General features: G+C 35.1%; 1 protein-coding gene across 1 annotated transcript in view; it reads left to right on the forward strand.

Moving 5' to 3' along the window:
- Positions 1-16,717, forward strand: part of ADAM18 (ADAM metallopeptidase domain 18) — a 144,794-nt gene that overhangs the window by 81,693 nt on the left and 46,384 nt on the right. The window contains exon 16 of the mRNA XM_045459772.1: positions 2,141-2,330. Coding sequence (XP_045315728.1) covers positions 2,141-2,330 — 190 coding nt within the window. The remainder of the gene's footprint in view (positions 1-2,140; positions 2,331-16,717) is intronic.

Genomic DNA, 16,717 nt, shown 5'->3' on the forward strand with positions numbered 1-16,717 from the left:
AGAAAATATAAAAAACATTAAGATAGGGTCATGTGATCCAAGGAGAAGCAGGATTTTCCTTAACCTCCAAAGACCCAGTTAGAAAAAAATGTGAAATCCTTTGGTAAGCACCACACTCAGCATACTTATAAAAAGACTTGGTTCCATTATGAAGATTATAAGTATCTGAAGAAAGTGTCTAGTTGGGTGGGACTAGGATAGTATCCACCACTTTGCATCCACATGAGTTTACTATAGAATAAGTATTGTTGGAGAACAAGAAGCCGGAGGCACCGTAAAAATGTTCGGAAGGAAAGGGACGGAGCAGCAAGGAAGTGAGAGCAGTTCCATTCCCAGGTGGAAAGCCACTGGGACTGCATGTTCTCCCCAGAAGGACATAAAACGGGCACCAGGCCAGGGATAAGAATGTTTTATCTGGTGCCAGACGTACTCATGACCCAGTATGGAATACACTGCAGGTGCACGACCTGTCAAGATGACAAATACTATCTTGTATGTGCTTGCTGTTATCAGAAAAATTGCAAAAATAAAAGAGTCTTGAGCCAGGAGACCAGTGCTTTGCCTCCTGGAGAGTCTTAGTCCCCTGCTTTGTAAGTCTCTCGACCACGCAACTTTAGGCCCTGTCTCTCTTCAAAGTATGACATGTAGAAGATGCACAATTAAAAGACTATGTCTGGGATCACAAAGTGAATACTGATGAGGGGAGATCTCAGAAGGAGACCCTGTATAATCTCTAAAAGACAAGATATTATGAGTCACACCATGTTAAATACCATTACAGAGCAGCAGTGATCAGGCTGAGTTACACCACAGTGGATGCCAACAAAAATAGGAGGTGGTGGTAAACAGACATGCTTAAATCTCTTTCCCTGTTGACAAGAAGGCATGTTGGCTGCACTTCATCTAAGTAAGTGCAAAGTAAGCTTTGTCTATGTGCAAAGCTGGTTTAAGATATATTCCATGGAAAGAGAGTGGAACCACAATCGAAAGAAGTATCTACATCTAAGATAGACATATTAGGCTGGAAAGGAGAAAAGCTTGAAAAGAGATTTAGATTTTGGCTCTCAACTTCACTTGAATCTTCACCTCGTACCATGAAACTAATCCCTGTTATATTAAAGAACCCAAAATGGTCTTTCAGGAAAAATGAATAAAATTTTCTAAGGGAACACTTTTGAAGAAGTTCTAATGGCATGCTTGGCAAGATTATATCAAAGTTAAGAATAATTGTTTCCATTGAAAATGAGAAATGATAGATTTGAGTGATTCCAAGAGCAAGAAGTGACATAGATTACTTTTTAGGGCATAGTCTAGGGATATTGTAAGTCTTAGAGAAGCCAGTATTCTATTCAGGGATAGGTTACTCTCCGGGAGGCAAAGCACTGGTCTCCTGGCTCAAGCCTCTTTTATTTTTGCAATTTGTCTGATAACAGCAAGCACATACAAGATAGTATTTGTCATCTTGACAGGTCGTGCACCTGCAGTGTATTCCATACTGGGTCATGAGTACGTCTGGCTAAATAAACTCTTCATGGGATAATGTTTGGAATGCTTGTGGCACAAAGGGGATCTCAAAGTTCCTTAATTCTCAAGAGAGAAGTCCAGAATTATTGGAAGGATTAACATGAAGAGTCTGTATACTATAGAGATGTATTGACTAAGGTTCATACCAGGGATGATGGAAATAAACAGAAGGGGTTCAAAAGATACATACATAGAGTTAATAAATGCAATCAGCTGCTTTCAGGAAATGTTGGGTAACCAATGACCAGACTGGCTAAGCTATATCAAAGTGGAGGCAGGTGATGAATTTTCCTAAAGAATATGCTAAAATATGATAAGTGCTCTAGGTCAACTGGAGGCTAGACAAAAAGTTGAGTTCTGAAATAGGAAATGAAGTCATGACTGCAAATTTGTGTTCAGCATACAGTATTCAATTCGGTTCCAGTGCTAATCAATAAGATTGCATTCAGTTGGTGGGCACCAAAGGATAATGTTATCTTGTCATTTTTTTTCTGGCAAATTTTTATACCATCAATTAAATAATACTTATGTTGTCAATCATGTAATACAATATTTATTTGGAACATGGTATCATTAAAAGACAAAATGATAAGGAATTTTCTGCTTTTCATTTCAGGGATGTTCTCTGTGGAAAATTAGCTTGTGTTTGGCCACATAAGAATACTTATAAAAATGATGTTCAACCTGCAGTTTATTCATACATTCAAGGGCATGTATGCATATCTATAGCCACTGGGTCATCAATGAAATCAGATGAAAGAGATTATTCCTATATTGCTGATGGCACTGTTTGTGGGGCACAAATGGTAACAAAATATGTTCATTTCTATTTAGCTGTGTTAAATTACATAATAATCAAATACTATATTCCATGATTACTATCACAGTATATTGAATGGATTTGAACCTGGTGCTGCAACTTACTTCCCATACAATATTGAAAAGATAATTAAACTAGGCCTTGGTTATCCAATAACTTTTCTTTTTGGAAGTTACAACTTGTCATTGATCCTTTTATGAAAAAAATATATATGTAAGGACAACATTCCACTAAACTAACAGGTGATTTTTTTTACTATATCTCTGAATTCTAACAACTTTTAGTCATAAAATTCTGAGTTTTCGATGTTTCCTGCTAAACCATCTTTTTACATGTATGGTCAAAGTATAAGTATGAGAAGTTTGAAAGAACCAAATTAAGTCTATACCAGGGAAGCATAGTTATAGTGGTGTACAAGTTTTTGTCCATACGCATATATACATACATATGAGCATTTGTACTCAAAAAGTCATAAAATAAAGGGAGAACAAAAATGGCTCAGAGGCTGTTAGTCAATTTGGAAATACAAGTGCACACATTCCAGAAAATATAAGGCAACTAAGATTTAAAGCAGCAATTATGCATCAGTGTGCTACATGTAAATAACAAACTTACTTGCTTAATTAAAAATAAAATGAAACCTTGAAAAGGTGAATCAATTAGCCAATTCTTTTTTTTATCTTATGCTTTATGTTCATTTATTTTTATTGAGGTATATTTGACATAAATTTTTTATTAGTTTCAGGTGTACAACGTAATAATTAGACATTATACACATTGTGAAATAATCACCACAATAAGTCTGTTATCATCTGTCACCTACAGTGTTAATACATTTTTTACTATATTCCTCATGCTGTGTATTATATCCCTAAGACTTATTTCATACCTCTATGCTTGTACTTTTTAATCTCCTTCATCTCTTTTGCTCTACCCAATCCCTTCTCCTCTGACAATGACCAATCTGTTCTGTGACTGTAAGTCTGAGTTTTATTTTGATTGTTTCGGGTTTTTTGTTTTGTTTTGTTTTGTTTTTAGTTGTTGTTGTTGTTTTTAGATTCCATATACAGATGAAATCATATGGTATTTGTCTTTCTATCTCTGAATTATTTTACTTGCATGATACCCTTAACTTTCATCCATGTTATCACAAATATCAAGATTTCCTTCTTTTTTTGTGGTTATCTAGTATTTCATTGTATATATATATACCACATCTTCTTTATCCACTCATTTATGGTAGGACATTTGCGTTGCTTCCATATCTTGGGTATTGTTAATAATGCTGCAGTGAACAGAAGGCTGCAAATATCTTTTTGAATTAAAGTTTTTTATTTTCTTCAGATAGATATCCAGTAGTGGAATTGATGGATCATATGGTTGTTCTATTTTTTAATATTTTGAGGAAACTCCATACTATTTTTCATAAGGGATACACCAATTTATATTCCCAACAGTGCACAAGATATCTCTTTTCCCCACAGCTTCACCAGCACTCATTATTTCTTGTCCTTTTGATTCTAGCCATTCTGACAATTGTAAGGTGATGCCTCATTGTAGTCTTGATTTGTATTTCTCTGATGAGTAGTGATGTTGAGCCTCTTTTCATGTCCCCTTTGGCTATTTGTATATCTTTTTTGGAAAAATGTCTTCAATCCTTTGTTCATTCTTTAATTGGATTGTTTTTCTGTTATTGAGTTGCATGAATTCTTTATATATTTTGGGTATGAGCCCTTTATTGTATATATGATTTGAAAATATGTTTTTACAATAGGTTGCATTTTTGTTTTCACTGTGCAAAACCTTTTTAGTTTTATGTAGTCCCATGTTCATTTTTACTTTTCTTTCTCTTTCCTTTGATGTCAGATTCCAAATAAAATCTTTAAGACTGTGTCAAGGAGCATACCACCTATGTTTCCTTCTAGAAATTTTATGGTTTCAAATATTACATTCAAGTCTTTAATATATTTTGATTTAATCCTTATGCATGTTAAGATGGCAGTCCAGTTTTATTCTTTTTCATGTAGCTGTCCAGTTTTCCCAATATCTTCTTGAAGACACTGTACTTTCCTATTTTATATTTTTGTCTCCTTTGTAAATTAATTGACAATGTATACCTGGTTGTATTTCTGAGCTCCCTATGCTGTTCCATTGGTTTATACGCCTATTTTGATTCCAGTACCACACTGTTTTAGTTGTGGTAGCTCTTTAGTTTGAAAATAGAAAACGTGGTATCTCCAGCCTTGTCCTTCTTTTTTAGAATTGCTTTGTCTGTTCAGTGTCATTTGTGGTTCCATACAAATTTTAGAGTTGTTTTTGTTTCCATTTTGGTGATGAATGCCTTTGGAGTTTTGATAGGGATTGAATTTAATCTACAGATTGCTTTGGGCAGTATTGATATTTTAACAATATTAATTATTCTACTGCATGAGCCCTGAATATCTTTCCATTTATTTGTGTCTTCAATTTCATTTATCAATGAAACTGTAGTTTTTAATGTATATGACTTTCACCTCCTTGGTTAAATTTATCCCTAGGTATTTAATTCTTTCTGATGCAATTGTCAATGGAATTTTTAAATTTCTCTTTCCGAGAGTTGCATGTAGAAATGCAACAGGTTTTTTATGTTGGTTTTTTTATCCAGTAACCTTACTAATTCCTTTATTAGTTCTAACAGTTTTGTAGTGGAGTCTTTAGGATTTTCTATATATAATATCATGTCATCTACAAATAGTTTTACTTCTTCCTTTCCACTTTGAATGTCTTTTGTTTTCTGTTATCTAATTGCCGTGGCTAGGACTTGTAAAACTGTGTTGACTGAAAGTGGGGAGAGTGTGCATTCTTGTCTTGTTCTTGATCTTAGAGGTAAAACTTTCAGCTTTTCATCACTGAGTGTATTAGCTGTAGGTTTGTAATATATGAAATTCATTAAGTTGAAGTATGTACCGTCTATAGATACTCTGTTGGGAGTTTTATTTATCATAAATGGATGATGAATTTTATCAAATTCTTTTTCTGCATCTATTAAGATGATTATATTATTTTTCTTTTGTTAATTTGGTATATCATGCTAACTGATTTGCTGATGGTTAACCATCCCTACATCACTAGAATAAATCCCACTTTGATCATGTTATATAATCCTTTTAATGTTTTGTTGTATTCAGTTTGCCAACATTTTATTGAGGATTTTTGCACCTATGTTCATCAGGGCTATTGACCCACAAATTTCTTTTCTTATGTTTTTGTCGGGTTTTAGGATCAGGATAATTTTGGCCTTATAAACTGAATTTGGAAGTGTTTCCTATACAATTTTGGAAGAATTTGAAAAGGATAGGTATTAAATCTTCTTTGAATGTTTGATAGAATTTACCAGTGAAGATGTTTGGTCCTGAACTTCTGTTTGCTGATGGTATTTTTTTTTAACTGAACAAATTTCTTACTTGTAATTGATACTCAGATTTTCTATTTATTTATGATTCACTGTTGACAGATTATAAGTTTCTAAGAATTTATACATTTTCTCTAGGCTATCCAATATATTGGTGTAAAATTGGTCCTGGTAGTCTCTTATGATCCTTTGTATTTCTGTGATAGGAGTTGTAACTTCTCTTTCATATCTGATTTCATCTACACAAGAACGCTCTTTTTTTCTTGGTGAGTCTAACTAAATATTAGCCAATTTTGTTTATCTTTCCAAAGAACTAGCTCTTAGTTTGATTAATATTTTCTATTGTCATTTTAGTCTCTAGCTCATTTATTTCAGCTCTGATCTCTATTATTTCCTTCCTTCTACTAACTCTAGCCTTCATTTGTTCTTCTTTTTCTAGTTCCTTTATGTGTAAAGCTAAATTGTTTGAGATTTCTCTTGTTTCTTATGGTAGCCTGTATTGCTATAAACTTCCCTCTTATAACTGTTTTTGCACCATCCCATACATTTTGGTAAGCAGTATTTCTGTAATTATTTGTTTATTGGGATTTTTAAAATTTTAAAGTATCATGTTGTTTAATCTCCATGTATTTGTGTTTTTTTCCAGTTTTCTTCTTGTGATTGATTTCTGGTTTCATACCATTATGGCCAGAACAGATGCTTAATATGATTTCAATCTTCTTGACTTTATTGAGTCTTATTTCACGGCATAACATGTGATCTATCCTAAAGAATATTGCATATGCACTTGAGAAAAATGTTTATTCTCCTTTTGGATGGAATATTCTCTATGTATCTATTAAGTCCATCTGGTCTATATAATGTTTAATGCTAAAGTTTCCTTTTTTATTCTTTGTCTTGATGATCTATTCATTGATTTTAGTGTGATGTTAAAGTGTCATACTCTTATTGTATTTCTGTCAATTTCTCCTTTTAGTTCTATTAACACTTGCTTCATGTTTTTTTGGTGCATATTGGGTGCATATATGTTTATATGTCTTCTTGCTTGATTGACACTTTTGTCATTATATAGTGTCTCTTTTTGTCTTTTATTAGTAGTCTTTGTTTAAAAGTCTATTTGTCTGTTAAGACTATACTTATCTTGATGAGCACTGAGTAATATATGGTACTGTTGAATCACTATGTTGTACAAATGAAACTAATATAACACTGTATGTTAACAACACTGGAATTAAAATTAAAAAATAAGAAAAGTCTATTTGTCTGATATGAATGTAGCTATACCAACTTTCTTCTTGTTTCCATTTGCATGAGCTGTCTTTTTCTATTCCTTCATTTTCAGTATGCATGTGTCCTTGCTTCTAAAGTAAGTGCCACATAGGCAATATATAGATGTGTTTTGTTATTTTATCCATTCAGCCACTCTCTGTTTTGGTTAAATATTTAGTCTATTTACAAATAAAGTAAATATTGATGCATTGTGCTTATTTCCATTTTGTTCATTGTTTTCTGGCTGTTATTGTAGCTTGTGTCTTTTCTTCCTCTTTTCTTGCCTCTGTGTTTTGATGAATTTCTTAAGTGTTATGTTTACATTTCTTTCTCATTTTCTTTGTGTATTTACTATAAATTTTTGTCTTGTGGTAACCATGAGTTTTACATCTATCCTCCTATGTATAGCAGCTTAAATCTGAATACATTCCAAAACTAAATTTTGCTCCCCATATTTTATGTTTTTTTCTTTCAAATTTTTAATTAAATTCTAGTGAGTTGACATACAGTGAGTGCAATAATGGTTTCGGGAGTAGAATTCAGTGATTTATCAATTACATACAACACTCAGTGTTCATCATAACAAGTGCCCTCCTTAATACCCATTACCCATCCAGCCCATCCCCGACCCACCTCCCTCCATCAACCCTCAGTTTATTCTATAACTTTAAGAGTCTCTCATAGTTTGTTTCCCTCTTTCTACCCCCCCATATGTTCATATGTTTTGTTACTTTATTTCCACATATGAGTGAAATTATTGGTATTTGTCTTTCTCTGACTTATTTCATTTAGCATAATATACTCTAGCTCCATCCATGTCATTACAAATGGCAAGATTTCATTCTTTTTGATGGCTGGGTAATATTCCATTATATATATATACCACTTCTTTATCCCTTCATCAGTTGATGGACATTTGGGCTCTCTCCATCGCTTGGCTATTTTTGATAATGGTGCTATATGCATTGAGGTGAATGTACCCTTTTCAATCTGTAATTTTTACCTTTCGGGCAAATACCTACAGTGCAATTGCTGGATGGTAGGATAGTTCTATTTTTAACTTTTTGAGGAATCCCCATGCTGTTCTTCAGGATGACTACACCAGGTTGCATTCCCAAGAGTACAAGAGGGTTCCCCTTTTTCTGTATCCTCACCGACACCTGTGGTTTCTTGTGTTGCCAATTTTAGCCATTCTGACAGGTGTGAGGTGATATCTTGTTGTGGTTTTCATTACTATTTCCCTAATGATGTGTGATGTTGAGCATCTTTTCTTGTGTCTGTTAGCCATTTGGATATCTTCTTTGGAGAAGTGTTTATTCATATCTTCATTTCTTAACTAGGGTGTTTGTTTTTTGGGTGTTGAGTTTGATAAGTTCTTTATAGGTTTTGGATACTAACCTTTGATCAGACATGTTCTTTGAAAATATCTTCTCCCTTCTGTAAGCTGCATTTTAGCTTCGTTGATTGTTTCCTTTGCTATGGAGAAGCTTTTTATCTTGATGAAGTCAGTAGTTCACTTTCGCTTTCATTTCCCTTGCCTCCTATGGTGTGTCTAGTAAGAAATTGCTCTGGCTGAGGTCAAAGAGGTTGCTACCTGTGTTCTCTAAGGTTTTGATGGTTTCTTGTCTCACATTTATGTCTTTTATCCATTTTGAATTTATTTTTGTGTATGTTGTAAGAAAATGGTCCAGTTTCATTCTTCTGCATGTTACCATCCAGTTTTCCCAACACCATTTGTTGAAGAGACTTTTTTTTCCATTGGATATTATTTCCTGCTTTGTCAAATATCAGTTGACTGTATAGCTGTGGGCCAATTTATGGGTTTTCTATGCCATTACATTGATCTATATGTCTGCTTTTGTGCCCGTATAATACTGTCTTGATGACTACAGCTTTGTAATATAGGTTGAAATCTGGAATTGTGATGCCTCCAGTTTTGTTTTTCTTTGGCTACTCAGAGTCTTTTGTGGTTCCATACAAATTTTAAAATTGTTTCTTCTAGTTATGCAAAAATGCTGGTGATATTTTGATAGGGATTGCATTAAATGTGTAGATTGCTTTGAGTAGAAGAAACGTTTAACAATGTTTGTTCTTCCAATCCATGGGCATGAATGCTTTTCCATTTCTTTGTATTCTCCTCAATTTATTTTATAAGTGTTCTATAGTTTTTAGAGTACAAACCTTTCACCTCTTTGGTTACATTTTTTTCCCTAGGTATCTAATTGTTTTGGTGTAATTTTAAGTGTGATCAATTCCTTGATTTCTTTTCTGCTGCTTCATTATTGGTGTATAGAAATGCAATCAAATTCTGTACATTCATTTTATATCCTGGAATTCATATATTAGTTTAAGAAATTTTTTTGGGGGGGGGTTCTACATAGGGTGTTATATCATCTGTGAATACTGACATTTTGACTTCTTCCTTGATAATTTGGATGCCTTTTATTTCTTTATTTCTTCTTGTTGTCTGATTGCTGAGACTAAGACTTCCAGTACTATTTTAAATAGCAATGATGAAACTGGGCATCCTTGTCTGTGACTGACCTTAAGGCAAAGGCTCTAAGTTTTTCTCCACTGAGAATGATATTAGCTGCGGGTCTTTCATATTTGGCCTTTTTGATGTTGAGGTATGTTCCATCTATTCCTACTTGTTGAGCATTTTTGTCAAGCACAAATGCTGTATTTTGTATATATTTTATGTTTCTGATGTCACATTTTACATCCTCTTATTATATGTATCCCTTAACTAAGTATTGCAGCTTTAGTTAATTTTACTACTTTTATCTATTCAAATTCATAGTAGCTTTATTGACTACCCTTATTATATTTTTTTTGCAGTGAGCTTTTTACTTCTGTATGTTTTCCTATTTCAGTTTAAATAATTCTCCTTAGCATTTCCTGCAAGGATGGTTTAGTAATGACAAACTCCTTTAGCTTTTGCTTGTCTTTAAAACTCTTTATCATTTCTCCAATTCTGAATGATAATCTTGATGGTTACAATATTTTTGGATGAAAGTTTTTTCCTTTCAGCACTTTGAATGTCATGCCACTTCCTTATGGCCTGAAAAATACATCTGCTGAGAAATCTGCTGACAGCTAATGAATGATGTTTTCTATGTACATAACAATTTGTTTTTCTCTTGCTGCTTTTAAGATTCTCCTCTTTACCGGGGCACCTGGGTGACTCACTCAGTTGAGTGTCCAACTTCGGTTCAAGTCATGATCTTGCAGTCAATGAGTTTGAGCCCCCTGTCAGGCTCTGTGCCACATGGGTTCAGCCTTCTTTGGATTCTGTGACACCCTCTCTCTCTGTCCCTCCCCCGCTCATACTCCGTTCTCTCTGTCTCTCAAAAATGAATAAAACATTAAAAAAATTTTTTAAAAAGATTCTCCTCTTTACCTTTTGGCATTTTATTTTAGTTTTGTTGTTTGTTTGTTTTTTTTAAGTTTTTATTTAAATTCCGGTTAACATACAGTGTAATATTAGTTTCAGGTGTTTGGTTTAGTGATTCAACACTTACATACAACACCCAGCGTTCATCACAAGTGCCCTTCTTAATCCTCATCACCTAACCCATCTTCCCACCTACCTCTCCTCTGATAACCATCAGTCTGTTCTCTGTAGTTAAACGTCTTTTTCTTGTTTTGCCTCTCTCTCTCTTTTTCCCCCTATGATCATCTGTTTTGTTTCTTAAATTCCACATATGAATGAAATCATATAGTATTTATCTTTCTCTGACTTATTTTAGCATAATACTCTCTAGCTATATCCACATTGTAGCAAATGACAAAATTTTATTCTTCTTGATGTCTGCATAATATTGAGTTGTATATACTTACCACATCTTTATTCATCTGTTGATGGACACATGGGCTGTTTCCGTAGTTTGGCTATTGTAAATAATGCTGCTATAAACACTGGGGTGCATGTATCCCTTTGAATTAGTATTTTTATATTCTTTGGGTAAATACCTGGTAGTGCAATTGCTGTGTCATTTTAATTATGTGCCTTGGTGTGGAGTGCTTTGGGTTCATCTTATTTGGAACTCTATGAGCTTTCTGCACCTAGATTTCTGCTTTCTTTCCCTGGTTAGGAAAAATTTCCATTGGTTTCTGTCTCTTTGTCTCTCTGTTCTCTTTCTGGCCACAATAATGCAACTGTTATTCTGCTTTATGTTGTTCCAAAGGTCTCTTTAGTTTGTTTGTTTGTTTTTTTTTTTTCATTTTTTAAAGTTCTTTTTTTTTCTTTTTGCTGTTCTGTCTGGATGAGTTCCATTGCTTTGTCTCCCAGGTTGCTAATCTATTCTTCTGCTTCTCCAAGTCTGCTATTAAAATCTCTTGTGAAATTTTTAGTTATTGTATGCTTCACTTTATGACTTTTTGTTGGTGGTGGTGGTACTTCTTATATTTTCTTTTTATTGACATTCTCACTATGCTCATCCATTCTTCTCCCAAGTTTAGTGATTTGAATCCATTGAAACCATTAATTTGAATCCCTTATCTGGTAGGTTACTTATCTTTATATCATTAAGGAGTATTTTATTTTTTTCCTGTTCTTTCTTTTAGGTCATAGTTCTGTATTTCCTAATTTTGCTTAACTCTCTGTATTTGTTTCTGTGTGTTAAATATAAAATAGTTACTTCTATCAGTCTTGAAGGAGTGGCTTTGTGTAGGTGATAAACTTTCTTGTTCAACCTTACCCTAGCTCTTGATTATCTTTCAAACCTTTGTGATTATCTAACCACCTGATTTATTCTTGATTTGTTCTTATTTTTGAGGGTGTGCCAAGACCTCCCAGTATATGAGGAATCTCATTGAGTACGTAGTTTCAGGCTGATTGGAAACCAGACCCCTAGGTAAATGTGTAAAATATGAACACATATTCAGTCCTCTGGGATTGCAATTATAACCCCTGCTGGTGTCCAGTCCAGGAGATCTGGAAGTGTCCTTTGGGGGACAGCTGCAAACGTTGAGGTTGCAGATAAGTGCATATGCTCTTTTCTGGGAGGTATCTTTGACCTATAGTGAGGTCCAGGGTGTGCACAAGGATGGTGTATCCCTGCTTACATTTCCTGTGAGTGGTTCAGCCATCTACATGTGGAGGAAATTTGAAGACTGTCCCTCAGCCTGAAGCTCCATACTTGTAAATAAGTCATTTCCACAGGAAGACTGGTATTGCATTTCAGTCTGTTTGTGTAGTAACCTGGGTGCAGTGACCAGTCAAGAACTGTATTTCCAATTGTCACATTCCCATGGAGCTTAGGAATGACAGCCTCTTGGCCACCAGAGGGATTCCCTGTGTGGATTATCCATGCTTACTGGATTTATATATACAACTGGAGAGTATAGGAATTGGAGCATGTTTTTTGGCTTAAGAAATGTAGTGAGAATGTGTCTTAACTGCACATTTCTATGGCTCAGGATGTAGCTGAGGGTCCTTCTCTGTGTGTGTACGATGGCTTTAGTCTGGGAGTGGGAGAATTCCACAGCTCCTTGCTATCACCAGCCCCAGCCATAAAGCAGAGGAGTGTCACATTTGTCCATGCTTGCTGGCTTTATCTAGTGAACATGAGAAGGCCACAACTGTTCCTGTTCACCTGCCCCAGCCAACTAGAGGGGAATTACTGCAACTACACAACCAGACTTCAGTAAGCAGGAGGATAGAACTTGAATGCTGGCTCTTTCTGTCTTAGTAAGGTGGAGGGAAGGGGTGTATCTGAATTTCCCCCCTGGGCTAACAGGGTAGGTGCAGAGTACAAAAATGGTACCTACCAGTGCCTCTGACTCAGGGAAAGTTTCAGTTGTCCCTTGCTCCTTCACCAGAGACTTTTAAATTAACATATGAATCTCTTTCACATATACTCATAATGCTTTTCAAACTACTAGGAGATTGCTTGTTTGTTTGCTTGCTTGTTTTTGTTGGATTTTGGTTGAGTGAGACCATATGTAAATTCTTTAAAAAGTAAATCTTGGGTTTGTATAGAACTTTGTGTCCCTTGGACATCAGCCCCTTTGGTTTTCTAAGCCATACATTTTGGGGGCTCATGTTTCCAGTGCAGATCCCAAAGGTTGGGATGATTAATGTAGAGGCACCAACTCTTTGCTCCTCCAGGAGAAACACCAGACTGGTGAAATCCTATTATGTGATGCCATGACAGGGCAGTTTTTGGTGAGATCACATCTCTGCCTTCCTACCCATTTTGATATGGTCTTTGTATCATTTGTTATGGAGAAGCAGTTCATCTAGTTTTCAAATCTTTTTCAGAGGTATGATCCATATGTCACTGTAGAGTTGGTGTCTCCATGAAAGGATGTGGTTTCAGGATATTCATATGCCACCATCTTACAGAAGTCCTAGCCAATTCTTATTCCCTTGGGGAAAGTGCTTATTGTGATAGCTTCTAAAATGTTTCCAATGATCCCACTTTCTGGTATTCATTCCTTTTTGTAATCTTCCTTTGTATTTGGGCTGGATATAGTGGCTTGCTTCTATGGCAAAAGTTATAGGATGTCACTCAGAAGATTAGGTTAAAAAAGAATGACTTCTGTTTTGCATGCACTCTCTCTCTCTCTCGCCTTCTCAGATTGCTTGCTTTGCTAAAACAAGCTACTATGATGGAGAAGCACACATGGAAAAGCAATCATGAGCCAGTGAAGCAGTAAGACCCTCAATTTAACAGCCCGCAGGAAATTGAATTCTTCCAAAAACCACATGAGCAAGCTATGAAGAGAATCCTTCCAAGTTAGACTTTCAGATGAGACAACAGCCCCAGATAATACCTTGATTATGGCTTTGTAAGAGACTGAAAAGGGAACCTAGCTAAGATATACCCGGATTCCTGACCTACATACAGAAACTCTGATATGATATATGTGTGTTGTTTAATGCTATTAATTCTGTGGATAATATGTTATACAGCAATATATAAGTAATAGAGATTTTGGCACCTAGAAATATGGTGCAGTTGTCTCAAATAACTAAGAATGTAGTTGTGGCTGTATAAACAGGTAGTATGTGGGGGCCAGACGAATTTTGAAAGCCATGATATATGAAGCTCAAATTGTCTGAAATAGACATCTAGAACTCTCAACTTTGAGAAAATTGATGTTGAGGGCTCAAGAGGTAATGGGAATACATTACTCAAAACTGGAAAAGGAAGGACCCATTTTGTTAAGGGGCAGAAAACCTAGCACATTTTCTTTTACAGTATGTGAAAAGTGGAACATGTACCTAATGAACTTGGTGATCTAGACTGGCTTCTTCTTGATGCTTGTAATAAAATACGAGAGGAAAGTAGTAAATTGAGATAATTGTTAAACAAAATGCAGCCATGACTCAATTATTCTGAAAGTTCCCAACCTCTTCACACAGTAAAAAAATGCAAAATTAAATGATTTCCAAGAACTATCAGGAAAATGGAGCCAAAACTGAGACTGTACAAACATAAGAGTTCAAAAACATCAAAGGATGTTTAGAAATTAAAGGTGTTCCCCCCAGATTCTGTAAAAAAAAAAAAAATTGGCTTCCGAAAGCTTTAGAGTTTTGTCTTTCAACCATATCAACAGAAGCCCAAGGTAAAGAAAAGCTTATTTTGAAGAGAGTTGTGAGTGTGGCTTTTGTGTAATGGAATGAACTCCAATGAGATTCACAAGTGGTCTGCACAGTTTTTGTGAAATATCACCAGACACACTGCCAGCAAGAATGATAGGGACAAAGAATATTAAATAGTAAAGAGGATGTTGGACTTCTCAAATTCTACTGGTTGGAAACAGATTGAGACAGTTGCTCAGCTGTAAACATGTGCTACCTTTTATGAAAAAGAAAGGAATACTAGGACAACAAAACAAGATCTCAGAGGGCAGAGTTAAGAGCCAAATATGATGATGCACACACCTTGAAACCTATTCAAGAAACTGCTATGGACTAGTGATTCCTTTTTATGTGCCATCTCCTTGCCCTTTTTGAAGAGAAATATCTATACAAATTATCCTATGCCTGCCGTACTCTTGTATATTGGTGGTGTTGGGGACAGATAGTTCTAGTTTCACAGACTACAGATGGAAGAGCTGTACTCAGTGAAATATAGGCAGGAATCTAATCCACAGCTGGAGCTAATTCAGGTGAAGAAATAAGCTTTGATAGTGTTATAATGGATGAGAATTTGGAAACTTTGGGGATAAATGTAGTTTGCATGTGTAAAGTATATGTAACATTAGAACACAAAGGGTGGATGGTGTAATCTGCTTTTAAATTGTATCACAATGAACTCACTTTCTCTTACTAGTGATGAATGATTTTTTAAATTAATTGTTTAATTTGATTCACAGGTATTTTGTTGAGAATTTTTGGATCTGTTTTCATCAAGGATATTACCCTGTAGTTCTCATTTTTAGTAATGCCTTTGTCTGGTTTTGATGTAAGGGTAATGTTGGCCTGTGAAGCCATCTGATCTGGACTTTTGTTTGTTGGGATTTTTCTTATGACTGACTTAATTTCTTTGCTGGTTATTGATCCATTCAAATTTTCTTTTTCTTCTGTTTCACTTTTCACAGTGGATTTGTATCTAGGAACATATCCATTTCTTCTAGGTTGACCACTTTGTTGGTAGTACTAGTAGTTGCAAGTAGTGTCTTGCAATTGTATTTCTTTGGTGCTGGTTGTTATTTGTCCTCTCTCATTTGTGATTTTATTTGAGTTATTTCTCTTTTTTTCTTGATAATTCTGGCTAGATGCTCATCAATTTTATTGATTTTTTTCAAAGAACTAGCTCCTGGTTTTATTTTTTTGTTGTTGCTGTTGTTGTTGTTGTTGTTGTTGTTTGTCTGCTTGTTTCTGTATCATTCATTTCTGCTCTAATCTTTGTTATTTCCTTCCTTCTGCTGGCTTGAGGCCTCTTTTGTTGTTCTTTATCTAGCTCCTTCAGGTATAAGCTTAGGTTGTTTGAGATATTTCTTGCTTCTTGTGGTAGGCCTGTATTGCTATAAACTTCACTCTTAGAAATGCTTTTTCTGGGGGCACCTGGGTGGCTCAGTTGGTTAAGTGTCTGACTTCAGCTCAGGTCATGATTTCACGGTTCGTGAGTTTGAGCCCTGTGTCAGGCTCTGTGCTGACAGCTCAGAGCCTGGAACCTGCTTCAGATTCTGTGTCTCCCTCTCTCTCTCTCTGACCCTTCCCCACTCATGCTGTATCTGTCTCTCTCTCTCAAGAATAAAAACTAAAAATTTAAAAAAAAAATTTTTTTTTTTACATCGTAGGTTTTGGGATGTGGTGTTTTCATTCTCATTTGCTTCCATGTACATTTTTATTTCTTCTTTGATTTCCTGGTTGATTAATTCATTGTTTAGTAGCATGTTATTTCACTTCCATATATTTGTATTCTTTCCAAGTTTTTTCTTGTGATTGACTTCTACTTTCATAGCTTTGTGGTCAGAGAAGATGCAGGATATGACTTTGACCTTCTTGAATTTGTTGAAGTTTGTTTTGTGGGCTAATACAAACTTCTATTTGTATGTGATCTATGTGATCTATTCTAGAGAATGTTCCATTTGTGCTCGAAAAGAATGTGTATTCTGCTGTTTCAAGATAGAATGTTCTGAATATATATGTTGAATTGATGTAGTCCAGTGCATCATTCAAAGCCATTGTTTCCTTGTTTTTCTATTTGCATGCTATGTCCATCAGCATAAGTGGGGTGCAAAAGTCCCCTACTATT

This window comes from Leopardus geoffroyi, chromosome B1 (genome assembly GCF_018350155.1).
Source record: "Leopardus geoffroyi isolate Oge1 chromosome B1, O.geoffroyi_Oge1_pat1.0, whole genome shotgun sequence".
Classification (NCBI taxonomy): Eukaryota; Metazoa; Chordata; class Mammalia; order Carnivora; family Felidae; genus Leopardus; species Leopardus geoffroyi.